A 19291-nucleotide genomic window follows, 5' to 3' on the forward strand; every position below is an offset into this window, starting at 1 on the left:
GACAGCGGGGGTCCTGGGAGCCTTTACAGAGGCACTCAGATGGTAAATATTATCCCTGCATCTCTGCCCCTTCCAGGGGAACCACCTGATCCAATGCAGGGGTTCGGGCCTGCTTCTCACCCTGGAGGAAGCCTGGGGGGAGCTCTGGCCTCAGAAAGCAGCTGGCTCAGAGGCAGCTCCTGTCCTCACTGCTGGAACCAGGACTTGGGACCTGAATCCTGCTGGTCCAGACATATACATGCTGTGTCTCTACCTGAACCACAGGATTTCTGAAAAAACTGGCAAACTCTGTAACACCAAGATCCAGTCCAGAGTAAAATACAGGGGACAGAGTTGTCAGTTTTAATAGACTGGTTGTAGAGGGTGGTTGATAAAAAATCAGACTGCAAAATCTAAATACCCAAAAGGTCAAGAAGCTCTATAAGATACGTTTATGGGTTTCCCCAGAATGTTGTTATTAGTACATGAGAGTCCAGTTCCAGTCATATGTGACTAAACATTGCTGTGGTTAAAGCTCTCATGTCTCAGAGCAACATCTCATCAGGGTCAACTGGGGGGATGTTTTTAGTCCTGATGTTGGGGTCCCAGTGGCAGACCTTGGGACTGAGTTGAGCAGAGGATGATGGGCCTTAAAAGACATCAGGTGAAGCTAATGTGCCACCTGGATGGAGAACTACTGTCTGACCTATGCCCAAGGATAGGACCAGGTCCTTCAGCATCTACAGAATGCCGGGTACTCTAGATGTTCTCCTCTGCTCCTCACAACCACCTGGTCAGCAGGAATTCTTTCCATATTTTAAGCACAGGCACATGAGGCTGAGAGGATACTGTGGAATTTCCCAGGTTACACAATCTGTGTGCTGGATTAGTCTCACGCTGAGGCGAGGGTGTTAGGTAAGGGTTTCTGAAGCCTCACAGCTACCACCAGCCTCAGACAGCTGGCCGCCTCTCGCCCTCTCAGAACGGAGCTTCAACCAACAACCCAGCCAAGAACGCAGACCCCTTCTTCCAGCCTTTCTCTTCCCCTCCCTGGTTCCCTGTCTCCATTGGTTTGAAATCAAGAGAACTTTTTCTAAAGGCAGCTTTTCCCTCTGGCTTACGGAAATTTTTCCTAAAATAAGCTGTTCTATCTAGCTACATAAATTAAGTCAATTTTGGTACTTTTCAAAACATATCACAAGGTCATAGGATGTAAAATTCTGTGCTTTAGCAATTTAGAAAGGATCCACCTCGGGAATATAAACTGTGAAGACAAAGATTTACATAAATTACCATATTAATATACGTTTTTAAAGTTATCAGCTTATGAAGAACAGAAAGATAAGAAAATAATTTCAACTCTAGCAGAGCATCCACTTTTTCCACATTGCTTAAATGTTTGATATGCAATTAGGAAGTGCTGGGCCGGGGCCACAGCTAAACTACACTTAATTCCTTGAAAGCCAGGCAACAGATCTATCAAAAATGTCATGTTTAGGGTCAAGTCCAGTGCAATCCAGAGGATTTGGGTGGAGGGAGGTGTTTGCTGAGAGATGGGGTTCGGGATGGAACAGGAGGTAAGAACATTGGTGGTTCCGCTTTTTGCTCATAAAAAGAAGAGAGAAGAGTATGTGGACATTTTAACATCTGTATTCTGATGAGGGCTGTATCCACATGACCCTGTCATACTGGCCTTATCACTATGTTTCACTTCAGTGGCAATAAAACTGATTTAAATATTTGGGAAGCCAACAAGGGCAAAAGTGGGAAGGAGGGGAGATGAAGTGAGGTGAAGTAAGAATGGTGGGTGGGCCTGGGGAGCCGCTGGTGTTGCTGTAGCTGGTGTGTCACTGTAGCTGGAGTGTCACTATCGCTGATGTGTCACTGTAGTGGGTGTTACTGTAGTGGGTGTTGCTTTAATGGGTGTTACTATAGGGGTGTCGCTGTAGTGGGAGAGTACCACTTTCGTCAGCCTTTTGGGGTTTCCTAATGGGGTTGTTTAGGAACATTGTCTCTAAAGCAGTCTTCCATAAGGAATGCAATACAATACAACACTGGAAGCTCTATTTATATCCAATCCATCATTTTTTTAGCATCTAGTTTTCTGTGTGTTTTGTAATGTGCATGAAAGATTGGCACAATAGTATGTGCTTATTATTTATGAATAAGTAAATGAATATTGTGTAATAAAGAATCGGGTCAGTCTTTATCCCCAGTTCCTGGCAGGTAACCTCTAAACCCTTGATATTTCCCAAGTGACTGGAGTGTCTGTTATTCATGGTGGGTCTCGTAGAGTACATCTGATAGTTTATGCGAATGAGATTAATCACCTGATAGTTTATACCAATGAGGTGACTCAGAATGGGACGAAGGGTTCCCATGCCAGGAAGACCAACTATGTGATCAGATGGCTGGCACTTTGAGTCCTGTAATACTAGGCCACCCTCTCAGGAGTTCAACCGTGTGGGCAATGATGCAACCAGTGACACCTACGTAGTAAAGTCCCATGAAAACTGGGCATCAGAACTTGGGTGAACTCCCTGGTCAGCAACACTCTGCACACTGTCCCACATCAATGAGCCAGGAAGGCATTGGCTCCCTGAGGACGGCAGAAGCTTCCCACCTGGAACTTCCCAGATCGTGCTGTATGCATCTCTTCCTTTTGCTGGTTCTGATTTGTACCCTTTGCTATAATAAAGCCAGAATTGTAAGTATAGCACTTCCCTGAATTCCGTAGGTCATCCTGGTGAACAATCAGATCTAAGAGTAGTCATGGGAAACCTTGAACTTGTAGCCAGCTGGTCAGGAGTGAGGGTGGCCCAAGCTTATAACTAGTATCTGAAGTGAGGCCAATCGTGTGAGGGACTGAGCCCTTAGCCTCAGCTATCTCTGGGTGAACATACATTTTGGTGACTGCTGAACATCTTTTAGTTGCTGTGAGTATTGGTTCAAAAAAAGTTTGGAAACCACAGAGAAAACCACTCAGGCCTCTCTTCCCTCACCTGCCACCCACTGGCTGTTGCTTTCAGTAAGCTTTGGGAAGGAAAAGCATTCTAAAAACCTTTTTGGTATTTATAAACCAAAATTAGGTCATAGGAACACAATACACTTTGATGAGAACTGCGAGTGAAGACTGCATGCTGTGGGCACAGGCACCGTGGCACTGGTTGGGCTGCATGCAGTTCATGGTTCTTGCTCTTGCTTTGGAAATGGGTGGCACAGAAAGTGAAACACACGTGACATTACTGAATGGGTTTTGTCTAAATTTAATGGAACCACACACCCTACGCCATGACCTAGCTTGTTGGGAGACAAAATATAACCCTCCCCTGACAAATGTGCAGTTTTCGAATTTTCTCTTTTGAATAGTGTTCTTTAGTGTCTATTTATCTATTTGGAAGTGGGTGTACAGGGGGTGAGGTTTACAACTATAATTAGGGTAATTACCTTAACGAATTGAACTGCAACGATACGTGACAAAGTCCACCCAGTGGTAACGGAGCAAATGGGGCTCAGCCCTTCCACCAGCATAAAGGCCCTACACTAGACAAACGGTGTCTCGGGGTAGAAATATCAGAGGCCAGGTGGGGACCTGGGGACCAATGCGGACCTGGGGACCTGGCCTTTCCCTCACTTCACAGAGCAGCGGCTGAGCGCGTATTCCCTCGCTGACAGGGCAGTTATAATGTGGGACAAGAGCCTGTGCTGGGGAACCAACCAAACAGTCACTGAGGGGACAAAGCAGACTGGATGGAGATCACGTGGATGACACCTGTAGACACCAACAAGGGTCAAGCAAGCCCCAGGCGTGCTGGTTCATTTCCAAAGCCCAGTCTCTGTTTTCTAAATGGGACCATCATCATCCCACAGATTTGCTTTAAACAACCACCACCCACAACCCACCCTGAAGCCAAGCTGAGCGCCCGGATGTGAAAATGAGCTCTTATCAGTCTCCCTCCCGGAGGGTTGATGTGACAGGTGTAACTGCTGTCCCTCAAGACAAATCTCCCCAGAGACAGGCAACTACTTTAGAAGAAAAGGTCTATTAAAATAGATGGAAACCCAGGGAACCCTGTGAGAAAATGCTGGTATTTGCAATAAATACTGTGGCACAAAACTGCACAGATGAAGTCTATTCAGAGAGCAGGCAAAATGGAACAAATAGCAAACATGTTTACAAAGTGCCTTTTATCGAGAGCCAGGTCTGGCACTGATCCTCACATCCCCCCCACGGCCTCACTGAGGTCAGGCAGCCAGGGGAACACAGATTCCCGCCTCTGCTTCAGCGTCAACACTTATGGACAGTGATTCCTGCCCCCAAGCACAAAGTCAGTCAGGACGAGACCTCTAGCCCTCACCTTCCCCTCTGGACAGTCTGCATGTGAACCTCTGACACCTGCTTCCCACTCAGTCTTCACACCACGTGCTACTTCCGGGATCACCAAAGGAAAATCTCTGTGACTTGGGTTTATATGTGGAGAAGACAGTGAAGGGAACAGGCTGTGTTCTGGTTTCTATTTTGGTTTTTTGAAAGGAGCTGTGAATCAGGAGCCATGTATCTTCTAAGTGCAAACATGAGTTTGGGCTGGGTCATCTGTACAGGGACAGTGTTTTATACCCGGGTCAGGGCAGCAGTGAGAACTGTCGTCACTCAGATCCTGGGACAGGGGAGACTCCTCGATGCCCAGCTTGGGCGGGAACCTCGGGGTCACATGTCTGTGCTCCGATCCATCACCGCCCCCTCCGAGCTGTGGCAGAGTCAGAATGTGCAGCTGGGAGGACCCGTGGCTGAGAAGAGGAAACCCCGGAAAAGGCTCAGTGAATGCCCGTCCCATCTCGGTGTCACCATCAGCCTCAAGTCCTTCCACATTTAACACAAGGACACCTGAGTTCAAGATCACTACATACTTCTGGAGAAAAAAGAGAAAGCTTGAAGGTAAGAATATTTGAGGTGAAATTTCTTCCTCATTGTGGCTCCCTGACGTCACAGAAGTGAATTATTTGAAACTGGTGCGGAGAAGGGGCCAGAATTTTATCCGTAGCACGGTGGTTTTAAAAAAATACCCATCTACCCACCCGACTTCCTGCCTTAAAACAACCATTGTATTTATAGTTCTGCACTGTGTCATGAAAAGCAGAGTGTAATAAATACGGTGGGGGCACGAGAGCACTGACCTTCTCCTGAGCAAACGTAGCAGCTGGGTCCCCCTTAGATCAGAAACATGATTAAGGTCAGGAAGCGAAGGTGCCGAGTCAGGTTTAAATGCAGTGCAGTGAGGGGACGTGAGTCCTGGTGCTGGACGTTCAGAGATCGGACCCCAAATTCCATATCCTGGGGGTCAGGCTCCCACTGAGGGGGAGGTATGTGTGGGGGAGGGGGCGTGGTGTCCCCTCTGATGCGGGACTCAGGCACTGGCCCCGAGCCTCTGGCCCACTCGGAGTTGATGAACTCGCGGCACCCTCCATGTGTCCTCGGGGGTCCTGTAACTTTCATTGAAAAAGTTACTCAGGGCAAGAGTACGGTGTAGACAGCATTGGGACCCTGGCGCGTGGAACCTGCTTCACAAACACGTCCTGCCCTGGAGCCCTGGGTCTCAACACTTCCGGAGAACAAAAACGAGCCTTTTGCGTGGCAATGCATGAGCCCGAGCCCTGAGTGAGAATTAACCACACACCACCACACTGTTAACTGAACAAACGAATGTTACTTTTATCATAAACTAAGTTCCCATATAGATTTGTGTCTATATCTGGACTATTTCAGTCCATTTGGTACCACACCTGTTGGTATTTAATTGGAATTGTTTTCAGTTTATGAAGTAATTGGAGAGGAACTGGAATTTTTACAATATTTATAAAGTCCACTAAAAAGAAGGGTACTTAAGTTTCCTCTTAAGTCCCTCAGTGGAAGATAATTACTTTTCCATATATGTCCCAAGCTTGTCTTTTTCAGCTTATAGCTATGTGTTTCCCTTTTGCGTTATTACTGTCAGTGATATTGTTGTTTACATCATGTGAGTGTGTGCGTGTAAATAGGAAAGATGTAGGCACTTTCTCAAATGAACAACTTAAATTTAAAGAAACAATCTAGAGCAAATTAAAGCTTTGAACAGCCTCTGACCTTGCTGAGCTGATGCACATGTAGGAATATCATTTGGTAACACTGCACATAAACAGAAAAGTGAAAGAACGTGGCGTATTTCCCCTTGTGCTGCTGTTTCCTTACCTAAGACGAGCTGTGGCTGCAGCTGTTACAACAAGGTGTCTGTCCAGTCCTGCCCCCCCCCCCAGGAGGAGCTCCATTTCCCTCCTAACACCCCATGAAGCTCAGCTAAACTCTGGCTCTTTCCATAGAGAACCAGCCCTGCTCAGCCTGCTGGCTGATTTATGAGCACAGCCACCACTGCCCAGTGTCACCTCCCAGGAGTTGGTGAAGCAGGTGAGGAAGCCACAGGCGTGGCTCTAAGGCCCCCTTGCAAACCACACTCACCGTGCACAGAGGGGTTTTGGACAGTGTGACGTAGCCATGAGTCAGAAACGGCTCTAGTTTTATCTTTCCCTTAGTCCCAGTCCTTTGAAATCTTTGAATTTAAAGAAAAACTGAAACAACTTCACAAATCTAGACAGGGGATCAGCAAACTTTCACTGTAAACAGCCTGAGGAAAACACGTGTAGGTTCCGTGGCCCCACAGCGTCTGGGGCAGCTTCTCTGCTGTGGTCGTGTGAATCCCTCCCAGACAGAAACACGTGAGCCTGGCTGTGCTCCAACAAGGCTGCACCCACAAAGGAAGGGGTGGGCCAGGTTGGGTTCACAGGCCGGACCAGGCCAGTGGCTCTGTTTGCAGATCCCCATGTCAGACCAGCAAACCTCCCAGCCATTCACCATGTTTTGAAAAATCAGAAATGATGGACTGGTCCCCACCAAGCTGAGGAGGACGGGACGCCAAGCACTAAATGAACAACATGTAGAAAAATCACCAGCATCATTTCTGATCGACCCTAAACTCGATGCTGAGCTTTGCTGGTGTTCAGCTGCAATGAAGGACAAGTGGAATCGGAGTGTAAGAAACACACGGCACCTTGCGGCGGGGTCACAGCTCCGAGGAGGAGCAGAAGTGAGAGAAGCATCATTACTGAGGGCAGCGCCGGCCGGGACTCACCAGTCCTGCACGGCGCTGAAGGACTCCTCGTTGGTGATGTCGTACATGAGGACGAAGCCCATGGCCCCTCGGTAGTAGGCTGTGGTGATGGTCCTGTACCTCTCCTGGCCCGCTGTGTCCTGAAAATAACAGTATCAATCTCTTTAAAAATCAGGCAATACATCTTCTGGAAAGAGATCAATGATTCCAAAAACAAGCGTAACAGAGCTTAAGTTGCACCTAAATGCTTAGCTATTTCAGTCTTGCTGTTTGCAATCATTTTCATAGGGAAGCTCTGCAAATTATAAAAATTCTTATTTTTTCTTTTTTTTGGTAAAGATACAGCTCAAAGTACCTTCTACATGTTTCACTCCCATTAGCAGCACCTCACTATAGAAAATAAGATAAAAAGAGAGATTATGCACATCAAAAATCTGTGGCATTTTGTGCAGCTTAAACCAGAGGAGCACGTTAGCTCTGAACTCGTGTATTTACTGTCTGTCTACCAAGCAGAAGTCACTGTGGGGAAAATAAGTCCATGGAAAGGTCTCTGCGATGAAAGCGAGCAGTCTGCTCCCAGTTCACTCAGCTGTAAAGGGAGGCTGAACGCACGTCTTGGTGAGGGTGTCAGAGTCAGATGGACCTGGAGCCCCTGCTTGTCCCTGGGATCGTGGGGACCCGACCCCCTGCGAGTCCAGGGTGCTTGTTAGGGTTGCATGCCGTGACTGTGCAGAGGGTCGGCACACAGAGTGCTCTGTGCATAGCAAACACGGGCTGCTGTTCCTGAGTTTGGGGCGGCCAGGCTACACCGGGAGAGGTAGACAGCTCCTTACAGACACAGGGTCCTGCAAGGGAGCTATCCTGTGACAGCTCAGTCTGGGCGTCACCAAAATAGCCTGTGTCCGTAACGGAGACTGTGCTGTGTAGCTCGAAAAGCGATTCCTGAGCTCAACCAGCTCCATAGGGTCTGGGACATCCTTGGTTCCCCCTCACCCTGGAGATGGGCTGACTTTCCTCTCCCAGGACTCGGTGCTTTGAACCCAGTTTGCACAGAAGTGTCACCCTGCGCCAGCTTCAGTCTGCACCCTCCCTCTCCCTTTCTTCCAAGGGTGCCTCCTTTGTACACAGGGTGCACCCCAATTACCCAAAGACGCAACAGTCCTTGAAGGGAAAGAGAGCGTTCTGGATGGCCCACGAACAGGTTCCTTTATCATCAGAATGAAGGCAGCACTTCCTGGTCTCACGGTGGGGACGGGCGCCTGTCGGGTGCCTTGCTCCTCTCCAGGGACCCTCCTGCTGGGATGCCTACACCCACCGTGGACTAGCAGGGGGTCTCAGGACTGCTTACAGCCTCCCTGATGGGTGTCATGCAGTCTATCTGCCTGTGAGTTCAGAGAAGGGTGAGTGAACAAGACTGAAGAAATCTGCAAACAATTTTGGGAGAAGGTGGAGCTGAAGATTAGCTAAGGGGGTGGCTCTTCACAAAGCCAGCTATGACGACAACTGGAGCAGGGACAAGGCTGTCAGCTGAGAAGGTGTCAGTTAGATAATTTAGGAAATAAGGTTCCAAAGGTAAGATGAAAACACAGCATGGTACCCAAATAGCAAAAATGAAGCCAAACCAGGGGTGAAGACCTTTTGGAACACACCCTCTCTGGCAGAGACAGAGGAAAGTGTAGATTTCTCCACATGGAAATGTGGCAATTCCTTGACTATAGAAAAAAAATGCTACAAATAAAATGGAAATAATATATAATCAAATGATAAACTGGGAAATAAAGAGACCAAAGGTTAATATCTTTACTATACTAAGTGGTGTTAGAAATTGTTAAGGAATATGTTAAATATTTTAATTTTTAAAATTATTTGTAAGCAAGCACATAAATAGCTAATTATTTTGTAACAGCTGAGTCCCAAGCATAATAATAGGAAGGCAACGTGGCAGAGCTTCAGGCCTGTATGACAGAAGCCACTCAGCCATTATCTAAACATACGGTGTCTCAAAAAACGTACACGCACTTTGAATGATTATAAAGTCAGTGTTTATTAACATACGGTTCATTTTCAAAATTAAGTGAGTTATCAGCTGTTAAACTGTGTACACATTTTTGGGGGACACCCTATATTTTTTTGGACTTTGCTTGGTATTTTATAAATATGAAGGTATAGATATTAGAGAAAACATGGGTATCATAAACTGCATGTAATTGGGACAAATACACAAATTCATTAGGCAGAAAGAAGCCAGCCTTGAGCTTATTTGGATAGTCTCGGATATGCACTGAATTTAATTCTGTTAACTGTATATCCAACTGTGAACTAAAGAAGAGAGTTAGAGGACAAGTTCCTAAGGGCCGTGTTTAGAAAACAAGGTATAATCAGAGACTCTGAAGTATATTTCAGCCCTTATAACTAGTCAGTCTATTTTAAAACCTTTCCAAAAATTAAAAAAAAAATAAAAATAAAACCTTTTCAGGTTTGACTTGAGTTCAGATGTCCCTGTTACCTATAAATCTACCTCTTTATTTCTATTGTTAACTAACTTTAAATGGCTTTCTTCTTCTCCTGGTAAAATATATTTTGGGCATAAATTGAACAGCGTTCTTACAAGGCAAGGACCCCACTCCTGCCGCCCTCTCCACACGACAGCCACTTGCCCTGCTCCCTCAACAGGAGGAAACAGCCAGGAGCGTGGAGCTGGGGCCCAAAGGTGACCAGCCGCCCGTCAGGCGCGTCTTTAGTGGCTGCTGAACAGTGCGCTGGGACTAGGACCCTTTCCTCCTGACCTCTCCCAGCGATGGCTTCCCTCTCACAAGGTGTTGATTTTATTCTGACAGTAAAGAACTAGTCCCGGTGCTGTAAACACATCGACTCCACAAGGAGTATAATTAGGCTCTGGCAGCAGAAATCAGGTCCCGCTGTGTCATGGTTGAAACGTTACAGGAAGCCACAGGCAGGACAGCCGTCACGTATCACAATTTAGAAACAGGGAGGGGGGCAAAAAAAGCTTTGAATAAAAAAAATAAAATAGAAGCTTCTAGAAGCACTTAGGGCACAGCAGGGGCAGGACCTTCATTCTGACTTAACCCCAAAACCACCACCTGACTGGAGGTGGCAGTCACGTGGACGCTCTTGGGGAGAAGCAGCACCGAGCGGGGAGGCGAGGGGCAAACGCAGAGGACACGTCCTCCCCAAAGGCTGAGGGGGGACACCGGGGGCTGTGTCGGTTTTGGGCAGCGAAACAATTTCGGGGTTACAAGCTCGTTAGCATTTTCTCTCTGGTGTCAGAAAGAAAAGAAGTCAGAAGCCTTCACCACACTGGACACTGACTAATGAGGACAGAAGGTTACAATGAAAGAAAAGAACATTTTATAATGGCAGCTACCGCTGACAGGAGCAAGCATGAGCAGCCGAGGTCACTGGCCCGAGTGGTCCCTCTTCTTAATTTGCTCAGAATGACTCAGACCCTGGTTTGCCTTCCTCCTGCCCAGCTGATGCTACCAACCTGGACACCTGCTGATTTTCTACACAGAAAATGAGGGGTAAAAATATGCTGGGGGAAAAAAGCTTCCTCTGGTGAAAGCTAGCTCTCGTCTCCCTCTAAGAAAAATAAAATCACTTCAGTTGGTTTAAATATTTTGATTTCTCAGTCAGGTTTTTAGAAGAAATTTTTGGCTTTAATGGTAGGTTTGATTAGCAAATACTTGACTATCTGTCAAGAAAAGAGCTGTGAGATGGGAAACATGAGCAGCTTGATATGTAGTAGCTAGGAACATTTTCAGTTTGAATTTTGGCATTTTGTCTTTGTTTTTGCCTTGAATTTTTTTCTCTGATAAAACATTTTACTTTTTAACTGTATGTACTGCATTTCCAAACCCTTCGGAGCTCACGCAGAGATAAGATGCAGTTTGAATGCTGAAGAAGTAGCTTTCATTTGTAGGGTCTGGGCTATATTGTAATTTGTTGGGGGTTTTTTTGTTTGTTTGTTTTGGTGGTTACTTTTCTCTGTATTGGATTAAATGGAAAATAGAAGTAACCATTAGGAAAGGAACATAATTCAAATAATATCACCACAATCAAAACACACTTACTGAATGTCTAGACGGAGAAAAATATATCGAAGGCAGACAACCCAGGCATAGGATAAAGTAGGTAATTTTATAGTTGGAGAAAACAAACCAAGCACATTACTGTTGACTGATCAGCAAAAGTAACTTAAATAAGCTAAAGGAAACACTATGTAACAACCCAAAGAGGAAGCGACAGATGAGGTTGAGAAGATTGCAACATAAGACTAACACATACTTCAGCCAGTGACTTTCCAAATGCACAAGACATGAACTGAAATAACCCCTGGTCACTTAGCATTCAAGCCAAGAGTGATCCCTTAACCTCTACTCTGCTGCTTTTTACCTGTAGGAATCATTTTGAATTATCAAAGATGAACTTATGCTCAATATCTTGACTATATGATGACTGATTTGTTTATTCATTCATTCAATAAACATTTCTTGAATGTCTATTACTAGTTAAGGGCTGTGATAGGTATGTGCTAAATTCACTTTATTCTAGACATATTTTTGTATATTTTAAAATTCTACAAATAGAAGCATTTCATTAATCAGAATATTATGTTCCCTACATGTCTACAAAAGATTCGGTAAAACTGTGAAAATATCATTAATAAGAAACAGAATAACAATTTAAAATAGCAATAGATAGCATACCATTGGCTCAGTGATGAGGTTGTTGGATCAGAGTCACTATTATGGGTTCCATTGTGTTTCCCCAAAACGTTATGCTGGGCCTTAACCCCCAGAACCTGAATGTGACCTGATTTAGAAACAGGGTCTTGGCAGATGGAGACAGCTGAGTTCATACTGGATCAGGGTGGCCCTGATCCTATGACTAGAGTCCCTTTAAGAAGAGAAAACACACACAGACACACGGAGGTCACATCATGGCAAAGGCAGAGACTCCAACGGTGCAGCCACAAGCCAAGGGCACCAAGGACAGCTGGCCGCCACCGGGAGCTGGGACAGAGGACGGAACCAATCCTGCCCCGTGCCTGCCGCCACCTTAACGTAGGGTTTCCAGCTTCCAGACTGCAAGTCAATAAATGTCTGTAACTTTAATCCACCCAGTTTCTGGTGCTTCATTACAGCACCCCTAGGACTCTAGGACTCTAGTTTGCAATCCTTATGATTAGGGCAAAAGGAATAGAAATTTCACAGCTACCCACACAGCCACTCACTACTCAACAGAAGAAGAAATATAGAAAATTAATGATAGTTCATGAAGAAGTCTAACATAGTTACTATGTGTGAATTCATGAAGGATGTTATGCTAAAATACATCAATATATTCCATTCATGTAAAATTAATTCTGTTCAGGAAAAGTGAGGTGATAGGTCTTATTGTTTTAAAGTAGATCTTCCTACATACGCATGTACGTGTAGAAATGCACATGTGGTTATGGAAAGACAGAGCAATGCTGTTACAAATGACAAGAACAATACAGTCTTCCTCCTGGAGTCTCATCCCCAGTGACTGAGATGCTGTTTCAGAAAACTCGAGTCATGACAGACTCGGGCTGGGCCTCCAACAGCAGAAGCAGCAGGGTGCTGACCAGCATGTACCCCTTCTTCTGACGATGTTCCTTTCCCCAAGCTGCATTGTTTTTTAATTTCCATGAATAGGCAGGAACAGAGCAGCATTGAACACAGTCTTTTAAAAATAGAAAACTAAACAGGACGCTTAAATATTTTATGCTTTCTTGTTGCATGTTTATTTTTGGAATGAAATAAGAATGTTTTCCCTTACGGCAGTTCATCTTCCATTAAAATAAAATTTACAAACCCCGTTTCCCTGCTGACCTTGTGCAAACTGTCAATTTGAACTCATTTACACACACTCAGGTGTTCAGGCACCGGGAAATCAGGCCCACGTTTCAGAAAAGACTGTTAATAAACCACCTTCAAGTAGGTCTTCAGTCGACAAGATCTCCCTGCCCACTGCCCTCTACTGTCCCCTTCACACTGCAGATCTCACTGATCACGTTTCCTTGCCGTGTTTAGCTCTGAAATGCCCGGGTATTCATTTTACAGTGGCATCCACTTCTGACTGAAACGTAATAAAATAAGCCCCAGGAAGAGGGATCAACCTTGACCTATTCGCTCTCCCGGTACCGTGGCGGTCCATCGTCCCTGGGGGAGGGGAACAGGCCCGCAGACTCTTTACAGGGCCTTTGACCCCACTGTGGTGAGACCCCAACAGCTGTATTTCTGCTCATGAAAGTTGGAGCCATTTTCCAGGAAACATTATCTAAATACCCAGGTGAGCTTTCTTCAAGATCTTCATAAAAGCTAGTCACACCGTGTAAAGGCATCTTCACTCATCAGCAGCGTGTTTGCTGAGAACAGTGAGCACAAAGGCAAAGAGAGATGCCAAGGTTTTCTTTCTAGTTAATGTTTTTGGCTCATTCCTTCCCAGTGGGATTCTGACCTTGCTCAGCTTGGTCAGAACCTGGGGTCCACGCACTTCAGTTCAGGCAGCTCAGAGCTTCTGTCAACACTGGTGACCGTTTTCTCACGAACGCAACTCAAAATGCTGGCCCAGATCACGTCCTCTGCTCACGGAACGGCAGGTGCCTGAGCAGGTCTTTCACTGTTGCCCTAAAACAGGCAGCAAAGACTCCAACCAGACTCCTCACCAAGGCTGGCTGGTTGGAGGGATGTCTGGTGATGGAAATGCTCACCTGCGCTTGTGCAGGGGCCCCAAGACTGGAGCGGTGGCAGGGGTGGGGCACAGGGCGAGCTGAGGGCAGCTCCCTGAGGGTCAGCAAACCCACAGAGCCCCTGCGCTGAGACAAGTTCCATCGACCCCCGGGACGGCCGCCCCCTGCCTGAGCTGTTCTAACTGGGCAGGGGGAAGCTGAGGGATGTTAAGTAATTTTATTCGCTCAGCAGGTCCTTTCCTACGACTGCAGTTCTGGGATGGACCAGAATTTCAGCAGCAGGCACACTAGGCACAGTCCACTTGGACACCATTTTTGTTTGTTTGCTTTGTTTTTGTCTAGTTTCTTAGTGAGCTTGGTGTTTATAATGAATACTGTTGTGTATAATGGCTGTGCTGTGCCCTAGATCCCGGAACCTACGCATCTACCAGGGTGAGCTTGTCCCTGCACCCAGCTCTCTCCGCACCTCCGGCTTGCGGAAGCCAGCATCTTATCCTGTTTCACTAGGTTATCATTTATGGTCCACGTGTAGGTGACATGACACAGCGTCTGCCCACGTGGTTCTGTGTCTTCCCTGCAAGAGGCTCGGTGCTCTGGAGAACTCTGTGGTTCTGATCATACTCGGCTATCTAGATTACCTTCTGCATCACGGGTCAAGAAGAATGTTCTCCTTCCCTGGAAACAGAGACACCATGTGGTTTATTCTGTCAGAGCCCTTCCCTCTGGAGCCCTTGCTGTCCCGCCTTATCTGAGCACACAGCCGGCAGCGAGAGCAACGGGCCACAGGTCCCTGCAACCCGAGCCCCATGCAGCCAGCAGACTGCACGGCTCTGCAGTTTCTAATTACATTAAAGCCAGGCGTGTTCCTCTCTAAACAACAGTGTGTTGTTATAAAGAAACTGGCTTCAGGATGTGTCATTAGAGAGTAAATGAGCAAGGATTAAAACGCCACTTACTGTGATAAACCCTGGCTTGGAGGGAGTGACGGGGCCCTGACCGCAATGCGTGCTCCGGTCTGAGGAAGGAGAGGGCTCGGCACCGACAGTGAGAGGTTTGGTCGGGGACCAGGCTCGGTCTTCCTCACTCACCTGGACACTCCAGGAAGCTCCCTTCACCTTTCCAGGTCCCTTATTGGTATAGTGACGTGACTGAATTACACAATTTTAAGGTCTCCTTCAAGTCTAGAGACTCGGGCAAAGCCTTTCTGAAGAAGTTTCTCTCCTGGGAGAAGGTACGTTAACTCGTACGGTTGGCCCTAAGAGGCTGTTTGGATCACTGATGCGCCCATTACAGTACATGCGACCTGCGCCTTCTTTTTCTGGCTGAACTGGATCTTCTTATTCTGTGCCCTGTATCTCAATTTCTGCCACTTTCCTATAGGCCAGAATTTATTAGGTAGAGTTTCCTGACATCCATGTAATGAATCTTTCCTAGGCACAGGGAACAGTGTTGATTGCCCAGCAAGCATATTATTCCTGAAATGTTTACTGGGTTTTATCTACTTGCAATTAGTCTCATTGTGAGTTTTTTTAGTTCAGAATTACTTAACTTCATTTTAGTGCGATCCTTGCTAATTCACAGCTGAGGAGAAACAGTGTCAAGGAAGAAACCAGCTTATAAGAAACCGCCCTCCGCTGCCTGCCAGGCTCCAGCACCAGACATGGAAACAGACTTGATTAGAATAAATTCTGGCAGGGCTCCCTCTCCTCTGAAACTTTGCAGGAAATATGACTTAGGGGGTGAATGTACATTATTCTGGTGTCCAGTGGGCGGGGAAACAAACCGCACACATTTCTACAAGTTCTTCAGCTCGTGAAGGGCAGAGTATGTTCCTCCTCCCAGCAGCCCCGAAGGAACAGACGACTCTGCCGTCATTACTGCCCACAGGGCACGGGGCCTGTGAGCGACAGGGACACTGTCCAGCTACAGTTCACTGGCGGAGATCACTTTGAGTTTTAAAACTAAAAGTTTTTAACTCTATTTTAAGGGTTATTAGACTGGCATAAAAATTGGTGTGTTAAGGCTTCTACCCCCCTCCAGTCGACTGTCGGTGTCACTGGGCTGCACACTGGATGGGGTGAGAGTCGGCCCTGATACTTGTAAATTTGTTTCAAGACGAAAAGTATTGATAAGAGTCTTTCTTCCCTTGCCTAGTTGAATAGGAGAGGTGCCCTAAGAATTAAATTTGTCGTGTGTGTTGGGGTAGTGGGGGGGGGGGGTGAGAATCAGAGACAGAACAAAAGGAGAGACAGAGATGGTGAGAGAACTCACAGGTCATAATAGGAGTAACTGTTGATATTTTTGTTAATTGGACCTAAAAAGGAAAACATTTAGGGGAAACTGGAGGTGACTATTCTATTGCTGTTTGAGTGTCTGTCTTTGGCATTGTGTACAGTTATCCACGTGATTACATACAGAGCGAGCCAACCTAGAGGATTTGGGCACCACCATTGTTTCTGCTTAAATTCTACAGGTAACTGGCTGTTTCCCTATGCCTTTCACGTCTAGATGAAAATCCTAGTAAGTGCTTAGGATTAAGTCCTTAAGCAAAAGTCACCCATGTATTACCCACCTTTAGACCGGAAGAGGAAACTGTTCTGTTCTGTTCCAGCGACATGCTCTGGTGACCTACAACCTGCCACCAGCTCCTGGAGGCAGAGCCGGGCAGACACGTGAGCCCATCCTGCCCTGACGGAGCTCAGGATGGGCCGCGGGGCAGCGGGACCAGTGCCCTGAACGATCGGACAGTAGCTGCGGATCCTGTTGCCTTCTTCCCTGTCCTGCCCTAAGAACTTTTTTGACTTTTTTAAAACAAGGTTTTACTTTGTTTGGTCTTTCATTGAGTTCTCCAGCCCCCTCGACCCCACCTGCCTGCAGCATATTTAACTTTAGTGTCAATAAATGAGCAAGCCTACGGGACATAAGAAGGTCCAGTAAGGTTGTTTGTAAGGGTTTATACGAACAATTTTATTTTATGTGTTATATCAATAAAAATGAACAGAGACACTGCCCAGGCCATTTCCCGTCCCCTCTGTTCCCATCTGGGGCCCCCTTTCTCCTCAGGTCTCTCTTCCGCTTTCCCTCGACTCTTCCTTCCGCAAGCCAGCAGGCTCATGGGGGGGAGGTGAGAGCACGGGCCCCTAGGCCCACAGCTGGCTCCACCATGATCTGTATCTGAGGATCACCGCTGGAATCTGCGTGTCCTTGGGCACATAGTAAGCTGTGCCGTACCTCAGTTTCCCCTCTACAAACAATGCAGAAATGCCTAGGAACAGGGCTGTGCGAGGACCGTGCACCTGGTCCACTGGAGCGCGTTTCCCTGGCGATTTCTGTTGTTTGGCCATTTGCTTAACGGGAGCTTTGGCTGTCACCCTAACACTGGTTCTAAACATGAACTGTTGAGCTTCAACCATCACCGAGCCACAGAAAACCAGGCCTCAAAGGGACGTGGGAAACTCAGCGCCACTTCTAGCTCAATGGACGACAGAGGACATTCACCAGGTTGCCCACGGCAGCTCTAAGGCTGCATGTTCCATCCGCCTGGACTCCTGGCCCGTAGACTTTCCCTCGACGTAGCAGCCTCCTTTAACTATGAGTTTTGTTATCTGCACTTTTCACACTCACTTTGGTTGCTCCTTTAACGCAGTTGTTAAGTCTGGTCACTGACCACACTGTACCTAAGAGGGTACAATAGGAGGCCTCAGTCCAGTTCAAAAAGCATCACACCAAGACGACAGGAACCGCTCCTGCTCCACACACGCTCCCTGGTGGAGGAAGCTGGACTCCCACTCGTGGGTAATTTTCAGAGACGCCCACAGGAAGCAGTGTTGTGGACTTACTAGCATCCTGTGTCTCTCTGCTCTTTACAACCGAGAACATGTTAAACCCAGATAGTTACTTCTTGACTGTACTTCTGGTCTTGCTGCCCACCCCCCCCGGAAACACCTCTGGTGTTTGCAGCATCCTGGAGGGTGAAAACAAGCTGCAGGATTGAGGTAAATCCCTGTGAGGCTAATGAGCTGTGTGCGCAGAGAGGCAGGAAACCTGTCGGGAGTGGAGGTGGCCGGGTGAAGGTGTGATTCAGAAGTGGGCAATTTAAAGTGATATGTGTAGAAGGTCACCTGTGATGCCTGAAAGGTAGGAAATCATCCCTTTCAAACCTGCTTCCACTTGGAAGCCAGGTAGACACTTTAATGTATGTTTTCTACTGAGAGCAATTTGCCTAAATTTGCAAAAGGGAAGTGTGGCACTTTGGCCGACTGTCTGAAAAGCTAATTACCACACACAGGGCGGGAGCCTGGCACCTCCAAGCTTCAACCTTACATTTCCCAGGTATGGGGCTGGGGTGGGTACGCTAGCAGCTGGTTAAAGTCCTAGCAGCTGAAAGACTAGTGTTACCTCAATGTGGAAAAGTCCTTCTGGGGGATTTAGGATACAGGACACGCTCATCAATTAGATGCTTTTCAGGCACGTTCAGCTAGTCTGCTCCTGGGACACCTGTGGCTATTTTTAAGGCCCTAAAGTACAGTCCTTTCCTCCTTCTACCTTGTCTTCAGGAATTGTTCTGTTTATTTTATGAAAGTGGAATACGAGTTATATTGGCCATCATGTTACCAAGTCATTGAGGCTGGATACAGATTATGAAATCGATTAGGGCGGCCATCAATTTTCATCTGTATCAGAGTCTCAATTGACAAAGCAACACTGTTATTTTCCACAAATTATTGATCTTCTAGGAAGTGACATGTAGAATAAGAGAACAGAGATCCCACGAATCACTCTGTGGTAAACTGAGGCAGGCAGGAGCCTAGTGGCTAAGAGGCTAAGATGTGTGCGCTGGAGTCAAATCCTGGCTCTGACGCTGAGGAGCCAGTGACTGTGAGGGGTTATATGACTTCTCTGAGTGTCAGCTGTCTCTCCTGGGGACAGAGATGCTGACTTGACAGGTGCTATGACAGGTCTACAGTATAACGCAGGTGTGGTACCTGCTCGGGGCCTATGTGGCAGGCGGCAGATACTAAACGTTCGTTGTCACTACGACATCGAGGATTCTGAGGAGCAGAGAGATTTTCAGCAGTTCTTAGAAAACTTAGTCCTGTCTTAAACTGAGGTTGAGTGTCTGTGCAATGAAGTTGTCCAGTGGGGCTCATCCATGCACGACTAATACAAGAGAACTGGAGGAAATGTCAGAGCTGAGGGAGGAACCAGGAGAGCGGATGCCACAGGACCCAGCAGAGATCCAAGGAGAGGGGGCTGAGAGAACTGAGAGATGAGCTGGAAACAGGACACAAGCTCCAGCCTAGTGTGAACAATCTCACTGTCCCGTAGGGATGGAGGCCAAACTGATGGACATGAGGAGGGACTGAAGCCCAGGAAAATGGGACCGGGTCTTTAGAGAAGGCTGGCAGGGAGATCGCCCAGGAGGGGAATGCAGGTG

General features: G+C 47.0%; 1 protein-coding gene across 1 annotated transcript in view; it reads right to left on the reverse strand.

The window, feature by feature from the left end:
- Window positions 1-19291, reverse strand: part of RAB3C (RAB3C, member RAS oncogene family) — a 55833-nt gene that overhangs the window by 17045 nt on the left and 19497 nt on the right. The window contains exon 2 of the mRNA XM_016199814.2: window positions 7140-7258. Within this exon, the coding sequence (XP_016055300.1) occupies window positions 7140-7258 (119 nt within the window). The remainder of the gene's footprint in view (window positions 1-7139; window positions 7259-19291) is intronic.

The sequence above is a fragment of the Miniopterus natalensis genome, chromosome 3 (genome assembly GCF_054644295.1).
Source record: "Miniopterus natalensis isolate mMinNat1 chromosome 3, mMinNat1.hap1, whole genome shotgun sequence".
Taxonomy (NCBI): Eukaryota; Metazoa; Chordata; class Mammalia; order Chiroptera; family Miniopteridae; genus Miniopterus; species Miniopterus natalensis.